The sequence below is a fragment of the Patiria miniata genome, unplaced genomic scaffold (assembly GCF_015706575.1).
Source record: "Patiria miniata isolate m_02_andy unplaced genomic scaffold, ASM1570657v1 HiC_scaffold_2, whole genome shotgun sequence".
NCBI lineage: Eukaryota > Metazoa > Echinodermata > Asteroidea > Valvatida > Asterinidae > Patiria > Patiria miniata.
Window position 1 is genome coordinate 13,372,682 of NW_024037058.1, and position 20,946 is coordinate 13,393,627.

Here is a 20,946-nt window from a genome sequence, read left to right on the forward strand (position 1 = left end):
CTATAGTTGGTGTCATATGATGCCATCGTATGAGTGCCTTGTTAAGGGCTTTAGGATCCAAACAAACGCGTAACTGTCAATAAGCTTTGCGCGAAATCGGGATGCTACTAACCCAATCGATGGGCTCAGTCACACGTCGGATCACACCCTGTGCTTCCATCTTGTCAAACTCGGACTTAAGTTCATCGCGGGATGAATGGAGCACTTTACGTTGTGCATGTACGACAGGTTGTGCACCTTCGCGAAGCACGATGTGATATATCCGGAAAATCTCCAAGTGCATAAAACTGTTCTTGGTACGTGGAGATTAGTTCCTCAACTGAACGAACTGCATTGGTGCTGTGGCTTGATGTTTCCGTCGAACTGAGCATGCGATTCAACCGTACAGTACTGTTCAGAGCGACAATGTTCAACTGAAGAGCTGTGCAAAGACGAATGATAGCCGGACCATCAGTCTCGAAGACATGAAACACGGTATTGTGCCATTCTGATGGGGGGGGGGGGTATTTGCATGGGAGAGTCAGTGTGCCGTACTGCTTAATTTTGTGCCGTTGTATGCCTTGAGAAAAGCACCAGAATTAGCAAGATGTCCTTTGCGTGGAAATCCATGACTTGGGCACATTCGACGATAAATGCGAACGAGAATGGTGTTTGTCTATAGGCTCCTCCTTCGCGTGTAGATTGATGATACGGCGTTCTTTACTAGTTGCAGTTGGACATTATAGTGTAGGCTTCGTCGCGATTACGTGTGTTTGGACGAATGAAAGATAAGACATTATCAAGCGTCAGTTGTTTGAATGGAACATCAACGGCTCCACTTGGTGAGGCACATGTCTGCAATCATATGTGCATGACGCGTTGAGAACGGCGTTGTCGTCACTTGCATTTGGACCGTGACTGCGATTTTGAGCGACGAGGAGTATCCCGTGGAGTACGCTAGTTTTGCCGGCCACGCATTGAATCATCAGAGCGGGGCATAATTCGTGTTGTCTACCACATTTTCTGCAAGTGCGTCGGCGTTGTAGTGCATCAACGGAGGAAAGTCCATGATGAACACTATTAATCCATTATCCAAAACTCAACTTCATTTTTTTCGGTCGTTGACTGTTTATTAAGGATATAGTATCCAACATGGTTCGCGTTGATATGCCTATCAATGGGGTTTGTGTAGCAAGCCCCATAGTTCTAGAGGTAGCACACAGTCTATGCATACACATGCAGTAATTACTCAGCCATTTACGTACAAATGAAGGCACGTTTTCGCGTCAAGATCTCACCTTTTTAATGACATGAATCAGTACCGCCAATGGCGAGGTAAGAAAATTAACAAAAAACCGCGCTGCCACCTCATAATAGGTGGTGGATTCAAGTAGAGTCGGGATGACCTCCAACTTCGGCTACTCTTTTATTATTGCCTAACAAAGTAACAACATGAACTCGAGAACTATCTGGAAGCATATGACTAGCGCCCTCAGATCTATGGTCTGAAATATTACAGTATTCTACCAGGTTCAAACATACCCGAGAGAGTAATGATAGATGCCAATAGCGGCCTAGAACATTGAGTAGCAAACGAATATAAAGAGGAACGCTTCGTGTTTCCCGATCATTCATCCACCGCAACTTGAACTGAGAACACAACAAAACTGACTTAAAGATTACCATCATGGCTTGCAAGATTTTGTGCGTGATGTTCTTTCTGGTCCTCGGTTCAGTATCCGCGGATGACTGTCCACCGCTCTGGACACGCTACGGTAACTACTGCTACCGTTTCTTCGGCCCTCCCGAGACCTGGCAATCGGCCGAGGAGTACTGCCGAGAGTTCTTCACCCAAAACGGCCAGGGGCACCTGGCGTCCATTCACAGCTCCGGGGAGAACGACTTCTTGATACAGCTTTGGAGAACATCTTTGGTGCCCAACGAAGATGAAACGTTAGCAAACCATGCCTGGAACGGCCTCAGCGACCTGGCGAACGAAGGAAGCTTCACCTGGAGTGACGGGTCCGGGTTTTACTACAACGCCTGGAGCTCTCCACAACCGGACGACTACGAATCCGGTGAGGACTGCGGAGATTTTATGAATCTCCCCGATCTGGATCAGGTTGTATGGAATGATTACACCTGTCGCACAGCCTTACCATATATTTGCAAGATGCCCGCTAATTAGAACGAGAAAGGGGCGATAACTTTGAAGGGACCACTTCCAACTCTTTTGACAGTCACAAATTGTTCCTTTTAAATATTCCTCAAACACAAGGCACCAAAATGAGTCACGTGTCAAGACAGAACGCTACCTCACTATCAGGACTTGACAAGGAACACAAACCTTGTGAACAACTTCAAGTTCCACGTTTGTAACTGGCGCACTTAATTTCGGATGCGCTGCGGCGAGAACACTTGAGGGGGATTTCGCCTACGATGCATGCCGTTAACCTGGAATAAACTACGATATACATACTGCTTACAGACTACAGTTGAAGCTGGTTGTTTATAAAAAAAAACCTTGGCATATACTGTACATGTACATGTACACTGTGTTAAACAGTCACGAGACTTCAGATAAAACGCTTCACGGTTAAACGAATGACTTTTTTGGAGGGCTGAAGCAGTTTCGACCACCTATGAGAAACATTTCTTTGAATTGGAACTATTATATAACACGAATTTTTACCTCGCTAAATCTTGTTGTCCTGATGAGCTTCTTTTGATCTTGACACTTTGAACAAAAGATGAAACACAACTTACTCTGTGCGAGTTTAGAACTGATGTTGGAAACCCACTTCATAATCTTTTAAAAGGCCTATGAACTTACAGGCTAGGGGTGAATGAAGAATTAGAAGTGACCGCTGCTTAATGAAATTATATTGGCATAAAGCTGCTGTTTGTAGTATAGAAGAGCCTCTTGGATAGCTAGCGTAATTGATGTTAATGACATGCAAATTGTATCTTATGTAGTGAAAACTAATAAATTCAAGTTATATACCAAATATCCAGCTGCTTATTAAAGGTTTGTATTTCCCAAATCTCGGAAAACATCGGCTTACGTTAAAGATCCTCTAATCAAGAATGCCTACCGAATTATTGATCAAGGTATATGAAAATTGTGAATATAGTGGAACTAGTAACAAACGTTCTGTGTTTAGCAATTGTACTTTAAGAAATTAAAGTCGAAATTGTTGAGACAATCATGACAGGTGGTAGGTAGCGGGCAAACGGTATAAATTGGGAAACGAGGCAGTGCTGGGAAGATACAAGACATGTATTTGCTTTGGAGACAGTCGTGGTGAAGAGGTTGTGATTTTGGTGGTGTTTATCTGGAATTGGTGTTTGCAAAGGTGGGCCTGTATACACAATCATCTCTTCAACAAAATTAACGCTAGCCATTAGATGGTCATCAATCAATGGTGAATATAGTGACAAGCACGCGTGGTATATGCATTATTCAAAAAGAAATGATTGACTAATTAAATGTTATAATGTTAAGATTTTGCACTACCCAAACTGTGTGTATCTTGTTCTTTTTTCTTTAATAGCCCTGTGCATAACATGCACATTGGGTTGAAAGTTTGTTTGTACCTAAGACAGGATGTGTTATAGATGAACATTGAAGTAGCGTCACGATAAGGACATCATAAGATATGTGACGTCACATTAAAGGTGCAGTTTTCTAAGGCCTATATCTACAGAACTATATTGGTCTTGATCACTCTACTGCACATGTTTGTCCTATCAGTCTATTACATGACATAAAGAGAAGAAACCTGCAGAGGAGACAGTGAGAATAAATTACAGTTGTAGAGATGAGAGGAAAAACATCAAATATTCTAGTGAAATCCCAGGCGCGGATCGGGGGGGGGGGTTATACAAAAAAAAACAGCTCTGTAAAAAAAATGTGTTTTTTGCCCATATCAATTCATTAAAAAAAATGTTGCCCCCCTCCCTTGCTGTGTTGTGAAACCCAAAAACAATTATACTGGTATTAATATACGCCTGTGCACAAAAAATACGGACAGAACGTGCTTGGTTACGGTAGTATTTTTGACACTATCCTGTTATATAGTGTTAATAATCGTCGAATTTGAACAGCGCCCACATAACGGTATGGTACGACCCTCCCCCCCCCCCCTCCCCCCACACCCCCTCCTCCTCCCCCCACACCCCTCCCCCCTACCTATTGATTTTACGGAGCCAAGTGTCCGGACAAAAAAACCTGTCCACATTTCAGCATTGATTTGCTGATGAACCCCTCCCTCCCCCCCCCCCCCCCCCCCCCCGCCTGCAAAAATTCCTGAAGCCGCCCCTGAATCCCATGGAATCAGGTAGGGACTGAAAACCCATTCGGATCGGGCATGTGGACCAGGGCTGGAAAAAACTGGCACATGAAAGATGAAGCGAAGGCAAGGAACGAACTGCTGCGCTAACCTGACTCCCATTAAATTTCTCATGAAACTCTAGCTAGAAACAATTAAGACTGCACGTCAGTGAATAGATCAGGATTACATACACTTGCTGTCAAAACGTTAACAAAACAGCCAAAAACAAGGGTACTATACGATGGGTTCGTTTTCTCTCTTACCCTCCCCTTCCCTCTTCCTACCCTCAACACCCCCCCCCCCCCCCGAAGGCTCCCTTCAGGTCGGGGAGTCATGAGGTTGGTGCACACATAGAGTAGTTTCATCGCCTTCCACCGCTATGGCCTGGGCTCGATTCCTTTTTTTCAGTCTCTACTTGATTCCGTCGGTTCCCCAGAATATTTTGTTGGGGGTTTTCCTCCCACTTCTAAAACTGTAATATCTTCTTATCGTCTTCTCTTTGTAGGTTTCTAGAATTCAGGCTTTCAAGCTACAGTGCTTAAAGTGCACTTTTGAGGAATCCTTGGTTTCGCTACAGTACCTACCAAAACGAAAATAATTAAAAAGTACATATAATCTGACAGTATTTCAAGTCCTGACGTTTCGACAGAATTTTGCATGAATTGTTTTTTCTTGTAGGTATAATATTGAGTTTGATCCACATACTTCAAGCCGCTCGTATCGTTAAAGGTATGTAAAGATCATTTGCTTTGGGGGCATTTTTTCTTTCGTCTGGAGTAAGAAAATTGATCAAAATCATCAGAAGGGCGCATAATATAACCACCTTGTTAAAGGTTCAACTCAGTGGATATAGGCACCATTTTTTGAAAACAGGAAACGTATGCATATTTTTTTAAAGTTTTCCAACTGAATTTACTAATGCATGTAAAACAATTTGCCCTCGAGTTAACTTTCTCAAAGAGTATTTTTTCCCCAATGATACAATTTCAAGCGGAATAATTTCACAGGCCACCAGGCCAGTCACTATTTATACGTTTTCTCGTGAAATCGGTAGTACGTTGCCGGGTCCTACGTGCAGACCAACGCAGCAATTGGCAGCTGATACTTGGGACTGAGTTTAGTGCCAAGCACTAACGGACACCGTTTCACAGAACCGCTTACTGTTTTGTGAAAGTCAACAATGTCATGTAAACAAGACCATCAATCAGGATCAAACTTTTCTGACTTCAGCTGCTTGCGAGACGGTCGACGTTTGTGCCTGGCACTACTCCCGAAAGGTTCAACTTTAACCTCAGTTTCAAGATTGTTATCACCGGGGGTCGGAAAAACAAGCTCGTTATATCACTATAAAGTGTGTGGTTATTTTACAAAACCCACCGTTATACATCTTGACATTATTTTGAAATTATCCATGGTGTGTCAGATAAAATAATCAAGGCAATGGTATTTAATTTAAAAGAAAATAACAAGCAGCTTTTTTTCGGAGCCGCGTCTCCCGTACGCGTATATAAAATTATTAGACCCCCCTCAAAAATTATTAGACCCCCCCCCCCACCTTCAGTTATGTCCGAGAAACAGTGGCGACATTTCCCCCAACTATCCCGCGTAACATGTATCATTGCCGAACTTCTCCGTGTTAAGCTCATAATCTATTAGGTATTTGCTCTATTACTTTCATATACCTGTGGAAAATACATTTCAGCGTCATGGAATTTAGTCTGAAAGTAAAAGAAAAAAGAGTGGTGTCGGGAAATGGAACATACTCAAAATCGGGCCGATGGTTTCCAGTCGTCGCGCACATGAACAACTTCCAGATATTCCCAAGTGAACATGCAGTAATTTCTTTACAACAAATTAACAATTGTTGTCTCTACTCAAACGACCTATGTTTGAAGCTGTATTTTCTTGTTTTGGGCGTATAATTAGAGGTAGTTGACCGTGGACGTCAAAATAAACTCACGTTGAACCACAGCGTTCCTCTCTTAACTGGGATATTTAGAATTTGCCAAAAGCTAACTTCCTGTAAAATTTGGGTTGAAACTGTTGCACATTATTTAGCCCCTTCCACTCCTTAACTTAATTATGTTGCACAACTAAGATGCTAATGTCAATTCTTAGACTGCAGCAACATTCTTTTCGCCAGGCACAAACGTCGACTGTTTCACACAACCACCTGCTGTTCTGCGAAAGTAAATTATATGTAATTCAGACCATCATGATCCAACAACGTGCCCGGTACCGTTTTGTCGGTGCGAACAGAACTTGCCCAATGCTGGCTGCCAGGTATTCATTAGTGTGACTCGGCGTGACTTCGCGTAGATCTCGGTATCGACCAATTGTAGCCGGCAAAAAAAGTGATATTTATTAATTAATAGTTTGTGAAGGAGGCGGTACTGCAAATGTTTACTGCATACCATAATGGAAAGGAATCTAATTCGTGAGGCTTAAAAAGATTGACAGATATTGCAAACACTTGTGTTACAACTTTTAAAAATGCACGTAACCAGGTATATTTTTTCCAATTTCAACGAAAAGTACTGACATATCAAAACGATTTTTTAGCACATATAGTTGGATCATTATAAGGGAAACAAACCCTGAAAGCTGCATGAAGATACGGTCTTCCAAATGGGAGAAATTGATTTTCAAAGATTTCGACCGCGAACATCCACATGTCTGTGTGCATGTTGTTTCATTCAAAATAAAGTATAACGTAACCTCTAGAAATCGGCCTCCGCGACCACACGGCTGATAGGACCATGGCAGATGTGTCCTTGTATAGAATAACAAGCAATTAATTTAAAAAAATTTCAAAATGGCTGCCTTTGCTTTTTTACTTATTTTTTTTTCAAAGGACAAATCTGCGATGACCCCCTATCCCAATATCTTTCTCATGACATATTCTGACTGTGTGCCAAATGTCATGCTTGTATCATCAACGGAACAGTCCCATCACCTACCGGTATCTGCTGTTCTATATACTGGACCGATTCTGGGCCAAAACATTATACCGGACATAATCCAATACCAATCCATTACTGGGCCACAACGACAAAAAAAAATACACTGCAAGCAAATGATCTCATATATGTATACCTTTAATGCGTGCGGTGGCTTGAAAATACGAGACTGAAACTGAATACCTACAAGAAAAACAAACTATAAATCAAAATCCGATCGAAACTTCAGGACTTTCGTGCTGTCAATTTGAAGGGAGGCGTTTGGAAGGGAAATTATGAAGACATAAAATGGTATGGACAGAAAACGAAATCATCATGGTCCCCTTGTTTCGGCCGATGTCTTGTTAAGATTTTGACACCAAGTGTATGCTTATTGTGACCAACACACTGAAAACAACAAAATATAAATAACTGGGGGGGGGGGCACTTGCACCCTCCCCCCCCTGCCTACTGGAAAAGCAAAAGGAAAAAAGACATGCACCTCGGTATGCACCTCGGTATTTCTTGAGACGTGACTCGAGATCTCTACACAGCAAACCCGACTTTAAAATCATCGTGGTTTATGGTAGGTTACCCAAGTGAACTTGAATTAAATTGTCTGCACTCAAAATAGGCCAACTTGTCTGAGGTGTTGTTTGAGGGCGTATATCTAGAGGGTAATCGACTGCGCACTATTAATACTCGCGTCCAACCAACTATAAATTGGGATATTTGGACTTGTCATAAGTTGACTTCTTGTGAGATTTGGATTAAGCATAAGCAAATAGTAAGGTGGATTAATGGCCGTTGTTAGTTTGTATACTCCACATTTTTCCGAAATGTTTAAAAGCTGGGTCTAAAATGCTAAAATGTGGGAGGCACGTGCCAGCCCGTGTCTGGTAGGGCCCTGTTCTTCCGGCCTTCATAGAAATGATGATTATCTTTAAAGGTACAAGTGGAACCTTTGGGAAATGTTGTGTCAGGCACAAACGTCGACTGTTTCCCAAAACTACCTGTTGTTCTAGGAAAGCAATACGTAGATACTACCGTCAATCTGGACATGACCCAAATTTTAATGGCTGAGCTACATGTCCGGTCTCAGAAATAAAACTCAATTATAACCGAGAATAATATTGTCTGGTATCTGGGTTTAATCATAACTGTTACCCAGAAAGTATATTGAGATGCAAAATAGCGGCCAAGAATTTTGCAAATAAAAAGAGGTACATCTCGTGTCTCCAGATCATTCATCCATTGCAATTTGGCCTGTGAACACAACAAAACTGACTTGAAGATCGTCATCATGGCTTTCAGTAGGATTTCGTGTGTAATGTTCTTTCTGGTCCTCGGTTTAGTATCTGCGGATGACTGTCCACCGTTCTGGACAGGCTACGGTAACTACTGCTACCGTTTCTTCGGCCCTCCCAAGACCTGGCAATCGGCCGAGGAGCACTGCCGAGAGTTCTTCACCCGTAACGGCCAGGGGCACCTGGCGTCCATCCACAGCGCCGGGGAGAACGACTTCTTGATACAGCTGTGGAGAACATCTTTGGTGCCTAACGACGAATATACGTTAGCAAACCATGCCTGGATCGGCCACAACGACCTGGTGAGGGAAGGGAGATTCACCTGGAGTGACGGGACCGGATTTGACTACAGCGGCTGGAGTTCTGCAAAACCGGCTGACAACGCCGGATCCGGTGAGGACTGCGGAGACTTTTTGAATCGACCCCTTCTGGATCAGGTTGTATGGAATGATTACACCTGTAACAGCGCTGAACCATACATCTGCAAGATGACCGCTAATTAAAAATGAAAGGGGAAGATAACTTTGAAGTGACAACTTCCAACTCTTCTGACAGTCCCATTAATTGTCCCTTTTCAATATTCCTCAAACATAAGGCACCAAAACTTCAAGCTCAACGTTGTCAAACTGGCGCACCTACCATTTTGGATGCGCTGCGGCAGAACACTTGATGGGGATTTCGAATTTCTTCAGTGTGATGTGATGCATGCCGTAAACCTGGAACGGAAGTAGAATACACTTACTGCTACAGTTGAGGCTGGTTGCGTGAGAAACCCTGGCATATACGTTGTGTTATATAATAAAGCAGTAATGAGACTTCAGATTAAACGCTTCACGGTTAAACGAATCACTTTTTGGAGGGTAGAAGCAATTTCGATGCCCACCTATGATAAATATTAATTTTCGTTGACACAAGAGATGAATTTGGAACTATTACACGAATTTTTAGCTTGCTTAATCCTCTTGTCCTGATGGACTTCTTTTGATCTTGACACTTTGGACAAAAGATGAAATACAACTTTACTCTGTGCGACTTTAGAACTGACGTTGGAAAGCCACTTTATAATATTTTTAAATGCTTTTGTAGTATAGAAAAGCCGCTTGGATAGTTAGAGTAATTAATTTTAATAAATAACATGCGAAGTGTATCTTATGTAGTGAAAAGTAATTACTACAAGTTATATACCAAATTGCCAGCTGCTAATTAAGTGTGGATTTCGCAAAATCTCAGACAACATCGGCATACGTTAAAGATACTTAAATCAAGAATGCCTACCGAATTGTGGATCAAGGTATATGACGTATATGAAGATTGTGAATATAATGTAACTAGTACCAAACGATCTGTGTTTGGCAATTGTACTACAAGAATTTGAAGTCGAAATTGTTGAGACAGTCATGACAGGTGGTAGGTAGCGGGCAAACGGGATAAATTGGGTACGAGGCAGTGCTGGGAAGATACAAGACATGTATTTGCTTTGGAGACAATCGTGGATAAAAGGTTGTGATTTTGTGTGGTGTTTATCTGGAATTGGTGATGGGAAAGTTGGTCCTATTAGTCGCCAGTGGCTTGCCTTCACAAACTGTTACTAGAAAAGCCCCTCATATATTCCATTCAATTAGCTCCTCACGAATAGTCTGAGCATGTGACATTTCAACTGATCTTGCTAATTTACAAGGCATGCAACTTCGTACTTAATAGGGTTGAAGGTTTTCAACAGTTTTTACCGCTCGACTAGTGACGGTTTAAATAAATTACAATGTCTGTGTCAAACTTCCCAATTTTGATTTGGTTCATCTTGTTGCTAGCGCCCTCTATGGCCGATTATCTTGCAGTTTGTTGACGCATATCACAAATCTAACTAAATTGTACTTTAAACTACTCAGGAAGATGTTGGGAAACTCAAATATAAAAAAACACCGTTATTCGGTGGCCCAAATCGGTGCTAAAATCGGGATTTAAAGTTCAGGTTTTCTCCGCAAAAAAAAATGCCGAGTGAAGAATTACGTCATTATTTTCCAACGACCAATCAGTGAGGCCCTTCTGTCGTGGTACGGTGAATGGACCAATAGCGGGCGCTGTAAACAAGAGCGCGCTCATGCGCGTAGGGGTGCATACCTGCAAATAAACTCCCATAGACACTAGTGCTAAATGCCCATACTTCAAAATTCTTTTAAAAATACTCAAAACTCTCACAGGTATTCAAGCTGCACAGAAAAATGATGATCAATGTGTCATCTTTCATTTTCTTTTCAATTTTTGGTGGGTTGACCATTGACTTTTCGAGATATTTTCACGCAAAGAAGACGACCCCTATTTTCCCCAAAGCGGAAAAGTAGCCATCTTGAAAAACGATCCCTCCACAACATGGCAAAACAGCGCCACTTTTGAGCCCAATAGCATCCAAAATGAACCAGAGGTTCATTACCATATCTCTTCAATTCCCCAATTTTACGGCGCTCAGAACTCTCTAATATAGAATATTTTGAGGGTATAACTTTTATTCATGAGCTTGGCGGATCGATTTACCGGTGTGCACCCGTAGGCACTGCTAGACAGCAAGATGGCGGACGCCATGAGCTCCCCGGACGACGGCGATTCGGACAAAACAAAAGTGCATTATATTATGCATGTTTCGAATGCCCAATCAAGCGTTTTATCGTTCTCCGAGAAAAGCTGGACAAAATTATGTGCTTGTTATCTATAAACGTACATGTGGAGCCTTTAGGAAATGTGGTGCCAGGCACAAACGTCGATTGTTTTACAAAAGCACATGCTGTTCTGTGAAAGCAATACGTAGATGATGCCATCAATCTGGGCATGATCCAAATTGTAATGGTTGAGCTACATGTCCGGTCTTAGAAAACAAACTCCGAGAATAATATTGTCTGGTATCCGGGTTTAAACATAACTGTTGCCCAGAAAGTAATGAGATGCAAAATAGCGGCCAAGAATTTTGTGAATAAAAAGAGGTACATCTCGTGTCCGTCTCCAGATCATTCATCCATCGCAACTTGGCCTGTGAACACAACAAAACTGACTTGAAGATCGTCATCATGGTTTTCAGTAAGATTTCGTGTGTGATGTTCTTTCTGGTCCTCGGTTTAGTATCCGCGGATGACTGTCCACCGTTCTGGACAGGCTACGGTAACCACTGCTACCGTTTCTTCGGTCCTCCCAAGACCTGGCAATCGGCAGAGGAGCACTGCCAAGAGTTCTTCACTCGAAATGGTCAGGGGCACCTGGCGTCCATCCACAACTCCGAGGAGAACGACTTCTTGATACAGATGTGGAGTAGCTCTCTGGTACCAAACGAGAACCGTGTGGGAGATTGCGTCTGGATTGGGCACAACGACCATGCGAACGAAGGAAGCTTCACCTGGAGTGACGGGACGGGCGTTGATTACACCGGGTGGCGTACTAACGAACCAAACAACTATGGTGGACGAGGCGAGGACTGCGGCTCTTTCTATAGAACCACCGAGCATGTTGGATGGAATGATTACCGTTGCGAAGTGGCCTTACCATACCTTTGCAAGATGCCCTCATTTTATATCAGAGAGGAGTAAAGGGGAAAACGACCGCTATTCCCCGATGGTAAAACAATAACTAACCTGTTATCCTGTCACCAGGAGAATTCACTGACAATGACGTTCACTGCAAAGACAATAACCAACAATTCACTTGGTCTTAGTGTGTCCCACGGAAACATGCAATCATATAACGACAGTCATAGCTGACGATTTCGGTTTAATAAAATTGGTCTTGTTTACAAACTTGCGAAACAGCAATTTAAACCGGTACACCCACATCGAAAACTGGATGAGTGACTGCATGATGGTTTCGAGTGATGAACGCTTTCTAAGCGCTCCTTCGAACCATAGATAGTCACCGCATTTTGAATAAATGTAATTGCAGTGATGATCATGTTTTAACAACTATTTGGATCGCATCCGTATACACTGGATTTTTGTGTACTCTATTATTAACCTTCCTGACTCTTCGGATCAGATACAGTGACAAAAACGACTTAAAATACTTTCGAGAGCCTCAGATTTATTTACACTGCAAGTTCATTTCTTAATAATTTCCAATTGCTTTTGTATCTTTCATGTGAATTGGCTTTTGAAAACTGCATAGCTATAACTTTGCTCGATATTAAAGACGGTTTGATAAGAAAAACAAAAATATATAAGCAACGCATGTATAAATGTAGGCCTATAGCTTGCCATGCATAATGAACAAAGTTATAGCTTGCCGCAGTATGTAATACTGAATATAATGCATAATATAGTGATAGTAGTACTCTGTATAAAATTGATTGTTCCATTTGATACATGGGTAGACAGAGGGGTCTCAAAAAACTTTTTTTTCTGAAATGGAGAGGACTTATTTCAGCTGTCCCTCGGACGTGGAAACAAACTCTGACGAGAGGTTTTAACAGGGAGATATGCACTGCTCAAGGTTTCTCTGAGCTAGCTAATGGAACAAACCCCACCGTCAATAGGGCAAGTCTTTCCACAAAACAAATTTGTAAGATCTTTAATTCCAGGATATTTGTACCCCCAACTGCTCAAACCAAATTTAACCTGGAGTTTGATGTTATGAAAGATGAAAGGAAAAATATTTATTCCCTGCCTTATCTTTGCAGTAAAGAAGTCAGTACGAGAATTCTTCAATACAAAATTAATATGGATTGTTTAATGACTAATGTTAGACTACATAAAATGGAAATTATCAATAGTGACGCTTGCTCGTTTTGCTCAAAATTTCCAGAGACAATGAAACACCTGTTTTTTGATTGTGAATTTATACAGCCCATTTGGACTGAGTTTGAAGCCTGGTGGAAAGGCCTGTCAAACGAAGATGTTAATTTAAGTTATAAATCCATTCATTTTTGGCACAACTCCCGACAATCAGACTTATTATTAAATCTGTGCATTTTGTTGACTAAGAAGATTATCTTTAAAGGTAGATTTAAGAAATAAATACCAAATTTCAATTCCCTTATTTATCTGGTGAAATACAATCACCATACTAGAAAAAAAAAATTGCTTCTAATTTAAATACAATGTATAAATTTACCACAAAATGGAGGTTTACGGTTTAATATTGTAGCTTGGTATTGTCCCGCTTTCTTTGTCTTTGTAGTTTTTTTTGTAATTTGTTTACTTGTGAGTACTATAAATGTGAAATAAAAAAAGTGCTTGCACTTATACAAAAAAATACTCTGTATAAAGGCCTGCATTAAAAAGAATCAAGTTATTAAATATGTAATATCTTTGACCTTCAACAAATCGTATACTTATTGGTCCTACAAGAGACATGTATTGGCAAAGTCGCTTGGAGAGCCCCCCCCCCCGTAAACAGTGTTCACAGTTTTCACAAGAGTAAGACACTTTAATATTGCGTGAGTTTTATTCCAATTTTCAAAACGTCGGCACCAGCAGACCTGCTTGTATCAAAACGTACACAAAAGAATGTTTGCACAATAGGCTATTATATAGTATACTTATATTGTAACCAGATTTTTAAAATAATATAACATCCGTAAGCTTTAATTATTGTAATCAGTATTCTTGGCAGTATCACCAGTTTTCTAAAGGGGTGAATATTGTAATTAAAACACCAAGGCGGCAAACGCCTGCAAACGTTTCTTTTAAAAAAATGCAATCCCCACAGCAGAAAGAAACGTAATAGTGCATGAGGAATACATTTTGATTTGATCTAGATACGAATTTGATTTAAATGTTCCTGCTGCCAAGACAACTCATAGCACTAAATTTGATTGTGAATTAAAAAAAACCTCATAAATTCTGTGTTAGTCTTGTTAATGTATACTGAAAATATATTGATTATATAGCACTTCATCTTTTTTGATTTGGTGGTATAGCTCATATATATTACATAGACAATTATTACTTACAAAACAATGTTTTGAGACTAAAAACAGAGCAAAGTACAGAGGGTGTTCAATAAATGCTGAGCAGTGCTAACAGTATCAATGGAATGTTTTCCAATTAGTTTAAGTACTTTTTACGCGCATGCCCTATTTTTCGCTTAAGCATTAAAGAGCAACATATTTATAACTTGATGAGGCTACGAAAATGGCTAACATGCATTACTGTGAAATATACAGAAGTTGCTGAAACATGTATAAATTGATACAAAATACATACAATAATTATATAGAAAAGAAACACAATATGAAAAAGGCACATGTGGCACTACTGAAGTGGATTGTTTTTTTTACATGCATCTATAGGTAGATGAGTAAAGTGTGATTTCTAATATAGGCCAACATATACAAATCATAACCTTCAAGTTTTACATCTTCATTTATTCATTCATTGAAAACCATCCTCCAATTTCAACTCAGTGAACACTTTGCGCGGTAACTTCAGTCGCATGAGTTGTAACTCGTGGCTGAAGTTACCACGCAGCTTAAGTTCCAAAGCCTCATTTTTTTCTCTCTCCTAAAGACAACCACCCTTTACAATCAGTTATAATTATACATGTATGCCTATAACAGCTATAACAGTCGTTATCAATAAAACTTTGGCAGTGCTATATCCGGGAAATTGCATGTGCGTGATCAAACTCATACGCATGCATTAGCTTGAATACAGTATGCTTGGAATTTCCTGGGTAGCACTGCCAAAGTTCCCAAGACTGGATTTGATTGATCTCATTGATAGCGGTGCTGCTACAGCCGCTATAACTCTTCTTTGCCCAACTTCACTGCGCTGCCTGAAAGTTAGCTGAAAAGTTGTGCTTAGCATAGCAGAAAAAATTACTAACCTTAAACACTATTTCACGGCGTGGATGTGCTAACGGTCGCGCGTGCATAGAGTTTTCTAGTGTTACGTTAAGCAAATTTTTCCTCTGAAGTAAGCGGGCCTTCTGCTGTGCTAGTATACTTACGGTCTCCATAAAATAGACAGAGGCTCTTAGCAGAAAATCGTGTGCTCAGCAGCGCCATGAAATTGGGCCCTGATGTAAGTAATACGACCTTTGTGCACAACAATCCTTCGTTGGCCTGTAAGCAACCAATTCACTTGCATGTAAGCCCAACACCTTAGGCCTACATTAGCCGAGAAGTTTGACTTTGGGGTTGACATCCCCCCCCCCGCCAAAAAAACATAGACATGTGTTTGTCAAGTGATCGGAACTAAGTTGAAGTGTAGTCAAGTTTCTGGATCTTATTTTTATGAACCCGGATCTTCCAACCGAATATTCAAGAAATGGATCATGTTTTGCTATTAATACGGATGTGATGAGTGAGGCGAATCAGAGAAGGAGGTCAAGGTGCACATTCGTCCCGGATTGCCATTTTTTTTAAAAGACTGTTTAGGCCCATTAACTTTATTTCAAAGGACTTGGGAACAGGACGTTAGGTTGTTTGCTTCCCAAAATGTATACTCTACAGAAATCATCATATTATATGGGGCCATGTGACGCACAATACGCAACCAGAGCGGTGAAAAAAAAGCAGATGGAAGCTTGCCGCGTATTTTGCATGTAGGCCTACATGTATATCATGCAGTCACAGTCATGTACAGGACCCTGGGAGAGGGTCGACACAAACATATCAATAATGTCGGCAGATGACAACAGGTCGCCTCCGAAGACGTTTCTCTTTTGATCCAAAGATGAGATCAGAAGTTTGATTTTTGAATAGGACAGCATAAGCACGAAGAAAAATACGGAAAATTCTGTGCGAAAACGTCGCCAAAACTTTCTGTATCGCAACAGGAAGAGACCCACAGTTCCAGAAGTTAGTAATCTATACCGTGGTATGACAAAACAATTGTTGCCTGCTGTGACGGGGTCCATGGGTTTTGTGCACCCTCGGGGGCAAATGGCACCCTCGGCTTCACCTCTGGTGCCATTTGCCCCCTCGTGTGTACAAAACACCATGGACCCTGCCACAGCAGGTATATGGCGTTGTTGTGCATATGTGAAAGAGCGTGAGCCCGAATATTATGCAACTGATATTAAAACGCGCACACCACCTGCACATTAGCCACTAGCACAAGGGCTATTTCGTTAGTCTCTCAACATTTCCCCCCTCCGGTCCCCCATCCCCCAACTCCCTTCACTGTACCGTGCAACTTCTTAAGCTTTAGCGTGAAATTAGTTGATCAAAAGGATTTAGTTTTACACAACGTATTTTTCCTCCAGACTCTTAGCTTGAGTCACGTATTTCACGTCGTTGGGACCGTCCCCTTTCCCCTTTTATTTTATTTTGACAGCTGTTCCTTCGCAACGGGATAGCAATGTGATATGCTGAACCTTTTGGGAATGGTCCAAATTTATTGCCAAATTTCGACAGAACCGCATGCTATGTACTGTGATGACTTCAAATTCCGAACCCTCAGTAGAACGCTACTGTACGTAACGGACACGATGAGGTCCATAAGAAACGTTCGTCGTAGTTGTTTGTTAAGCCCGGTTGATACTTCATACAAAAGCGAATGCAAAGTGAATTTGACGTCATGAAACATTCGCTGCGAAATTCGCCCGATTTGAAATATGTTTAACTTTTACGAATTCGCAACGCGAATACTTGCCATGACGTCACAAATTCGCGTTCGCTTTCGCTTTCACGCCGAGTACGAAATGGGCTTTAGAGTGATTGTGCCCAATTATAATAGAATTTAATTTTTGAGCAAAGGGGATGTTGGGTATAGCCGAATATTTGTTATATTGTGGTGTTCGTAAAGCTGTTTGACTACTAAAGTCCCCCTTGCAAGCTTGCCCCCATCTCTTTGATTTTGCTTTATATCCCCTCCCAGCCCACCTTGCCTCGAAGGTGTCCTTTCAAAATTGAGTGAAGTCGTCCGCCTCTGGTCCATCCATACACGTCCATGGATATATTGTTGCCGGTCCAATTACCCTTTTTGTAACAATCATATTCCGGTTATTATTGTGAACGAACGAGTCCCAAACATGCAGCTATTAACCAAACGATTCTCTTGGGGGAACGGAAAGAACTAACGATTTGAACACCCCCCCCCCCCTACGCCCACCACCCTTTGCGAAGGGGGAAGCAAACCCCTTGGATTATAGGACCAATTATAATGCTGGCAGTGCTCCAACCAATATTAAAGAAGGGGAGGGTTTTAGTTATACCTCCACGTACTGGCCTGGAAATAATTCACTCACAGTAAATCCATATGCCAAGTGTCATATATAAAGCTGATATAACTTTAAAACAAAAATCAGTGTCATTGGAAAATAGCCCAAACGTCATATTAGCTGTATGAGCTAAAAATAATTTACTTAAACATGCACACATAAATCGGCCCAACGGTTTAGTCGTGGCGCACATAACAAAATACCAGATATTCCCTAGAACTTGTAGTATAGGCACTTAAGTAATCAACCATGAAAATAATTATGTTTGCCAGCAGTAGTTTCTACTTTTTGGGAGTTTACTTCAGAGGATAAATGAATGCGCACTTCAATTGCGCAGAGCCAACTTGGTTATTAAATTTTCACGTGGTCAGAATTAACATATGCCGAAAGTTCAGTTCCATATGGCGCTGAACTTTATTAAAAGACGCTAAATGAATGTTCATTCTTAGATTGTAGCCATATGTTTTCCCAACAGCTGGTTTGACAGCTTATCGAATTTTTAATTTTGGAATTCTATTTTTTTGGGGGGGGGGGGGAGCTCTAATATTCCCGGTGCCGTCCCATGCCTGGTACAGGCCCGGTGTGTATTCCGGTACATGCCTTCACAAAGTGATGATGACAATTCTCTTAAACGTGGTTAAAAGTGGAACATTTCCGGGAATGTTGTACCAGGCACTATTTCACCGAACCACATGCTGCTCCGTGAAAACAAACATATCAATCAGGCCACCATGATCCAAATTAATAATGTTAATGACTGGTATTCGGATTAAAACGATATTATTACCGAGAATAATGTATCCTGGTTTAAACATACATGTATGACCATTACCGAGAAGGTAATGAAATAACAGATAACAGAACGACCAAGAATGTCGGGCGATGTAGGAACGTGGGTTTGGCTCGGGCCGAGAACAATCCGGAGTGATTTCGGGAGGGTAGGCCTGCATTCACCCGGAGTGACGGGACGGCGTATCGATGGTTTTAACAAAAATCAAAATTCAAATTAATAATTTTTGATCTATTTCAAGACATGTCTAGGAGCCATCAGTGAGCTCAAAGCCTTGAGGTCAAAGACATTTTCTCTCTTCAGCTTGAAGCCTTCATGCATCGTTTAATTAAGCAATAAGTCATTCCCGGTTTCAATTCAGCAAATGTTTAGCAGAAATCACCATTTTACCCAACAGTCGACGTAGAATTGCACTACGGAGTCATTTGATCAACACCGAGGCCTGGCGCCAACTTGAAGGACAGCCGGCCACTGCGCGGGAGTACAAGTCCATCAGGTTGCGGGTCGTTCTCGCAGTCTAGTGACATGTTACCGACAATAATCCAATTGGATAGATTGATTTAAACGTAATACACATGTAACACTAGTTTTCCCTGCCGTGCCTCTGCAAGATGCCAGCAGATGCATGCCGTAACATTTAACAATACACTGAAACCATATTCCAGATAGATTGAATTTTGATGCCCCCTTTAATACATTTTCTTGTAGAAAAAAAAAACATGGAACGATTATACACATGTTGATGAGCTTCTCTTGATCAAGACACTTTGGACAAAAGATGAAAATATGCAACTTACTATGATGTTACCTACTTTGATATCTCTTAGGCCCTATGCTAGTTTCTTAGCTTGCAAGTCGGAATACATGTACATGCATTGGCTTATAGCTGCTGATTGTAGGATAGAAGAGCCGCTTGGATATAGTTGACGAACCTTTGCGGCCTGTTGGCCTGTTTGTTGGCGCGCGTGTGTATTATAAGGCGCCTGCTACGGTGATTCGCTGCACAGCCAACAGACAGTCCAATTTAGAGGGTTGGTAAGATAGACAAGACGCACTGTAGCTTAATTATGTTTATGTGGAATGTGGGTGAAACTGGGCCCTAAGATCGCTCCATTTTGCCACGAAGCGCACAGGCATCATTTTTCAAAATGGCGATGGGCTTTTGGACTACTTTTAGAGCCGGTGATCATCGTTGGATGGACATTTTCTCCCAAATATCTTCGGATGCATGATTACCGCCTGAAATTTGAACAGAAAATGAACTTATGAAGTAAACTTTAATGTGATGTGTGTCACAAATACGTTGGAGACTTGTGAACAAAATATACATATTTTGGTGCCTTGAATAAAGCCTAACAGATGAAGCACTTTACAGCTACTATTTCTACTTACTACTTACGGTAATGGGTAATTTAATTAGGCATAGCCTTTGTGACCCCGTATCCTATCTTTTCCTCCTTCCAGTGAGAATCCAGTCTATTCTTGAATGTTCCTACAGTTTTGGCATCTACTACTGCTTGTGGAAGGGAATTCCAGATGTTTGTCACTCTTTGGGTGAAGAAGTTCTTCCTACGTCCAATGTAACATCAAAAAGCGGGTGGGGGGGGGGGAGTGTTTCAAATCTGACGATTATTAACACTATAATAATGTACATATACCCCCTAACAAGCTGGCTCTGTACGCAAGGCAGGCATTATTACAAGCAAAATTATTTGGGGTGTCGGAGCAGGGAGTGGGGGGGGGGGGGGGGGGGCGGGGTTCAGGAATTTCTATGACAAACAAAAAAATTGACAGAGCTGAGGGGGGTTTTGACCCCCAAACCCCCCTCTGGATCCGCGCCTGGAATCGGCTCTCTATCACGAACCCCCCCCCCCCCCCGTAATTGGCGCATTCGCTTTTTTGCGCCAAAGAAAGATGCTGCACGAAAGATGCATCAGCATCGCACTATACACATGAATGATGTTACGTAACTCTTTTCTACAATCATTGTTATGTACCGAGCAGTTGACTATTCAGAGTCACTACGAGCAATTAACCTTACCAAGCTCGTCCTTATTCTTTCTCATCAATTGTTTCGCGTCACGCGTCTTTCGGCCGGCACTGACATATCGCGCTGATTGTGAGAAATTCTAGCAAGTTTCCCCTACCTCAGTACAGTCATGGGCGTCGCGAGGGGGGGGGGGGGGGGGGGGGGGCAAGGGGGGCACTTGGCCCCCCCCCCCCTGGAAAAGCAAAAAAAAAAAAAAAAGTTGGGGGGGGGGGCAAAATGTCCCTGCCCCACTCTAAACTGATAAATCGAGAATGTGTTGAGAAATACATGCCATTTTTGGCAAAAGTTTTTTTTGCCCCCCTCTAGAAAAAATCCTGGCGACGCCCATGAGTACAGTGTATTTATATCAAACCGTTTACAAATATTTACGAGGGAATATTGTTTGTCTGATTCTAATTCAGATTCC

The 20,946-nt window shown here is 41.6% G+C and overlaps 3 protein-coding genes and 1 long non-coding RNA gene across 4 annotated transcripts; 3 read left to right on the forward strand and 1 right to left on the reverse strand.

The window, feature by feature from the left end:
• On the forward strand, positions 1-3,284 carry LOC119726580 (alpha-N-acetylgalactosamine-specific lectin-like). The gene has a single exon (XM_038198314.1). The coding sequence runs from the start codon at positions 1,667-1,669 to the stop codon at positions 2,165-2,167; it is 501 nt and encodes a 166-aa protein (XP_038054242.1). The 5' UTR covers positions 1-1,666; the 3' UTR covers positions 2,168-3,284.
• Positions 3,285-8,325: 5,041 nt separating this feature from the next.
• Positions 8,326-10,093, forward strand: LOC119726581 (alpha-N-acetylgalactosamine-specific lectin-like). Its single transcript, XM_038198315.1, has one exon. The coding sequence runs from the start codon at positions 8,556-8,558 to the stop codon at positions 9,060-9,062; it is 507 nt and encodes a 168-aa protein (XP_038054243.1). The 5' UTR covers positions 8,326-8,555; the 3' UTR covers positions 9,063-10,093.
• A 1,199-nt stretch (positions 10,094-11,292) lies between these two features.
• LOC119726582 (alpha-N-acetylgalactosamine-specific lectin-like) lies at positions 11,293-14,569 on the forward strand. Its single transcript, XM_038198317.1, has one exon. It carries the CDS (start codon positions 11,616-11,618, stop codon positions 12,126-12,128), a length of 513 nt encoding a protein of 170 aa, XP_038054245.1. The 5' UTR covers positions 11,293-11,615; the 3' UTR covers positions 12,129-14,569.
• A 4,594-nt stretch (positions 14,570-19,163) lies between these two features.
• Positions 19,164-20,042, reverse strand: LOC119726181. The gene is made up of 2 exons (XR_005270793.1): positions 19,890-20,042; positions 19,164-19,729 (listed from the first exon to the last, which is right to left on the reverse strand). It is a non-coding gene; the product is annotated as an uncharacterized LOC119726181 (long non-coding RNA).
• Between the last annotated feature and the right edge of the window lie 904 nt (positions 20,043-20,946).

Excerpts from the sequence above, each read along its gene's own strand:
- LOC119726580 (XM_038198314.1), top strand. The coding sequence starts at position 1,667 with ATGGCTTGCAAGATTTTGTGCGTGATGTTCTTTCTGGTCCTCGGTTCA.
- LOC119726581 (XM_038198315.1), top strand. The coding sequence starts at position 8,556 with ATGGCTTTCAGTAGGATTTCGTGTGTAATGTTCTTTCTGGTCCTCGGT.
- LOC119726582 (XM_038198317.1), top strand. The coding sequence starts at position 11,616 with ATGGTTTTCAGTAAGATTTCGTGTGTGATGTTCTTTCTGGTCCTCGGT.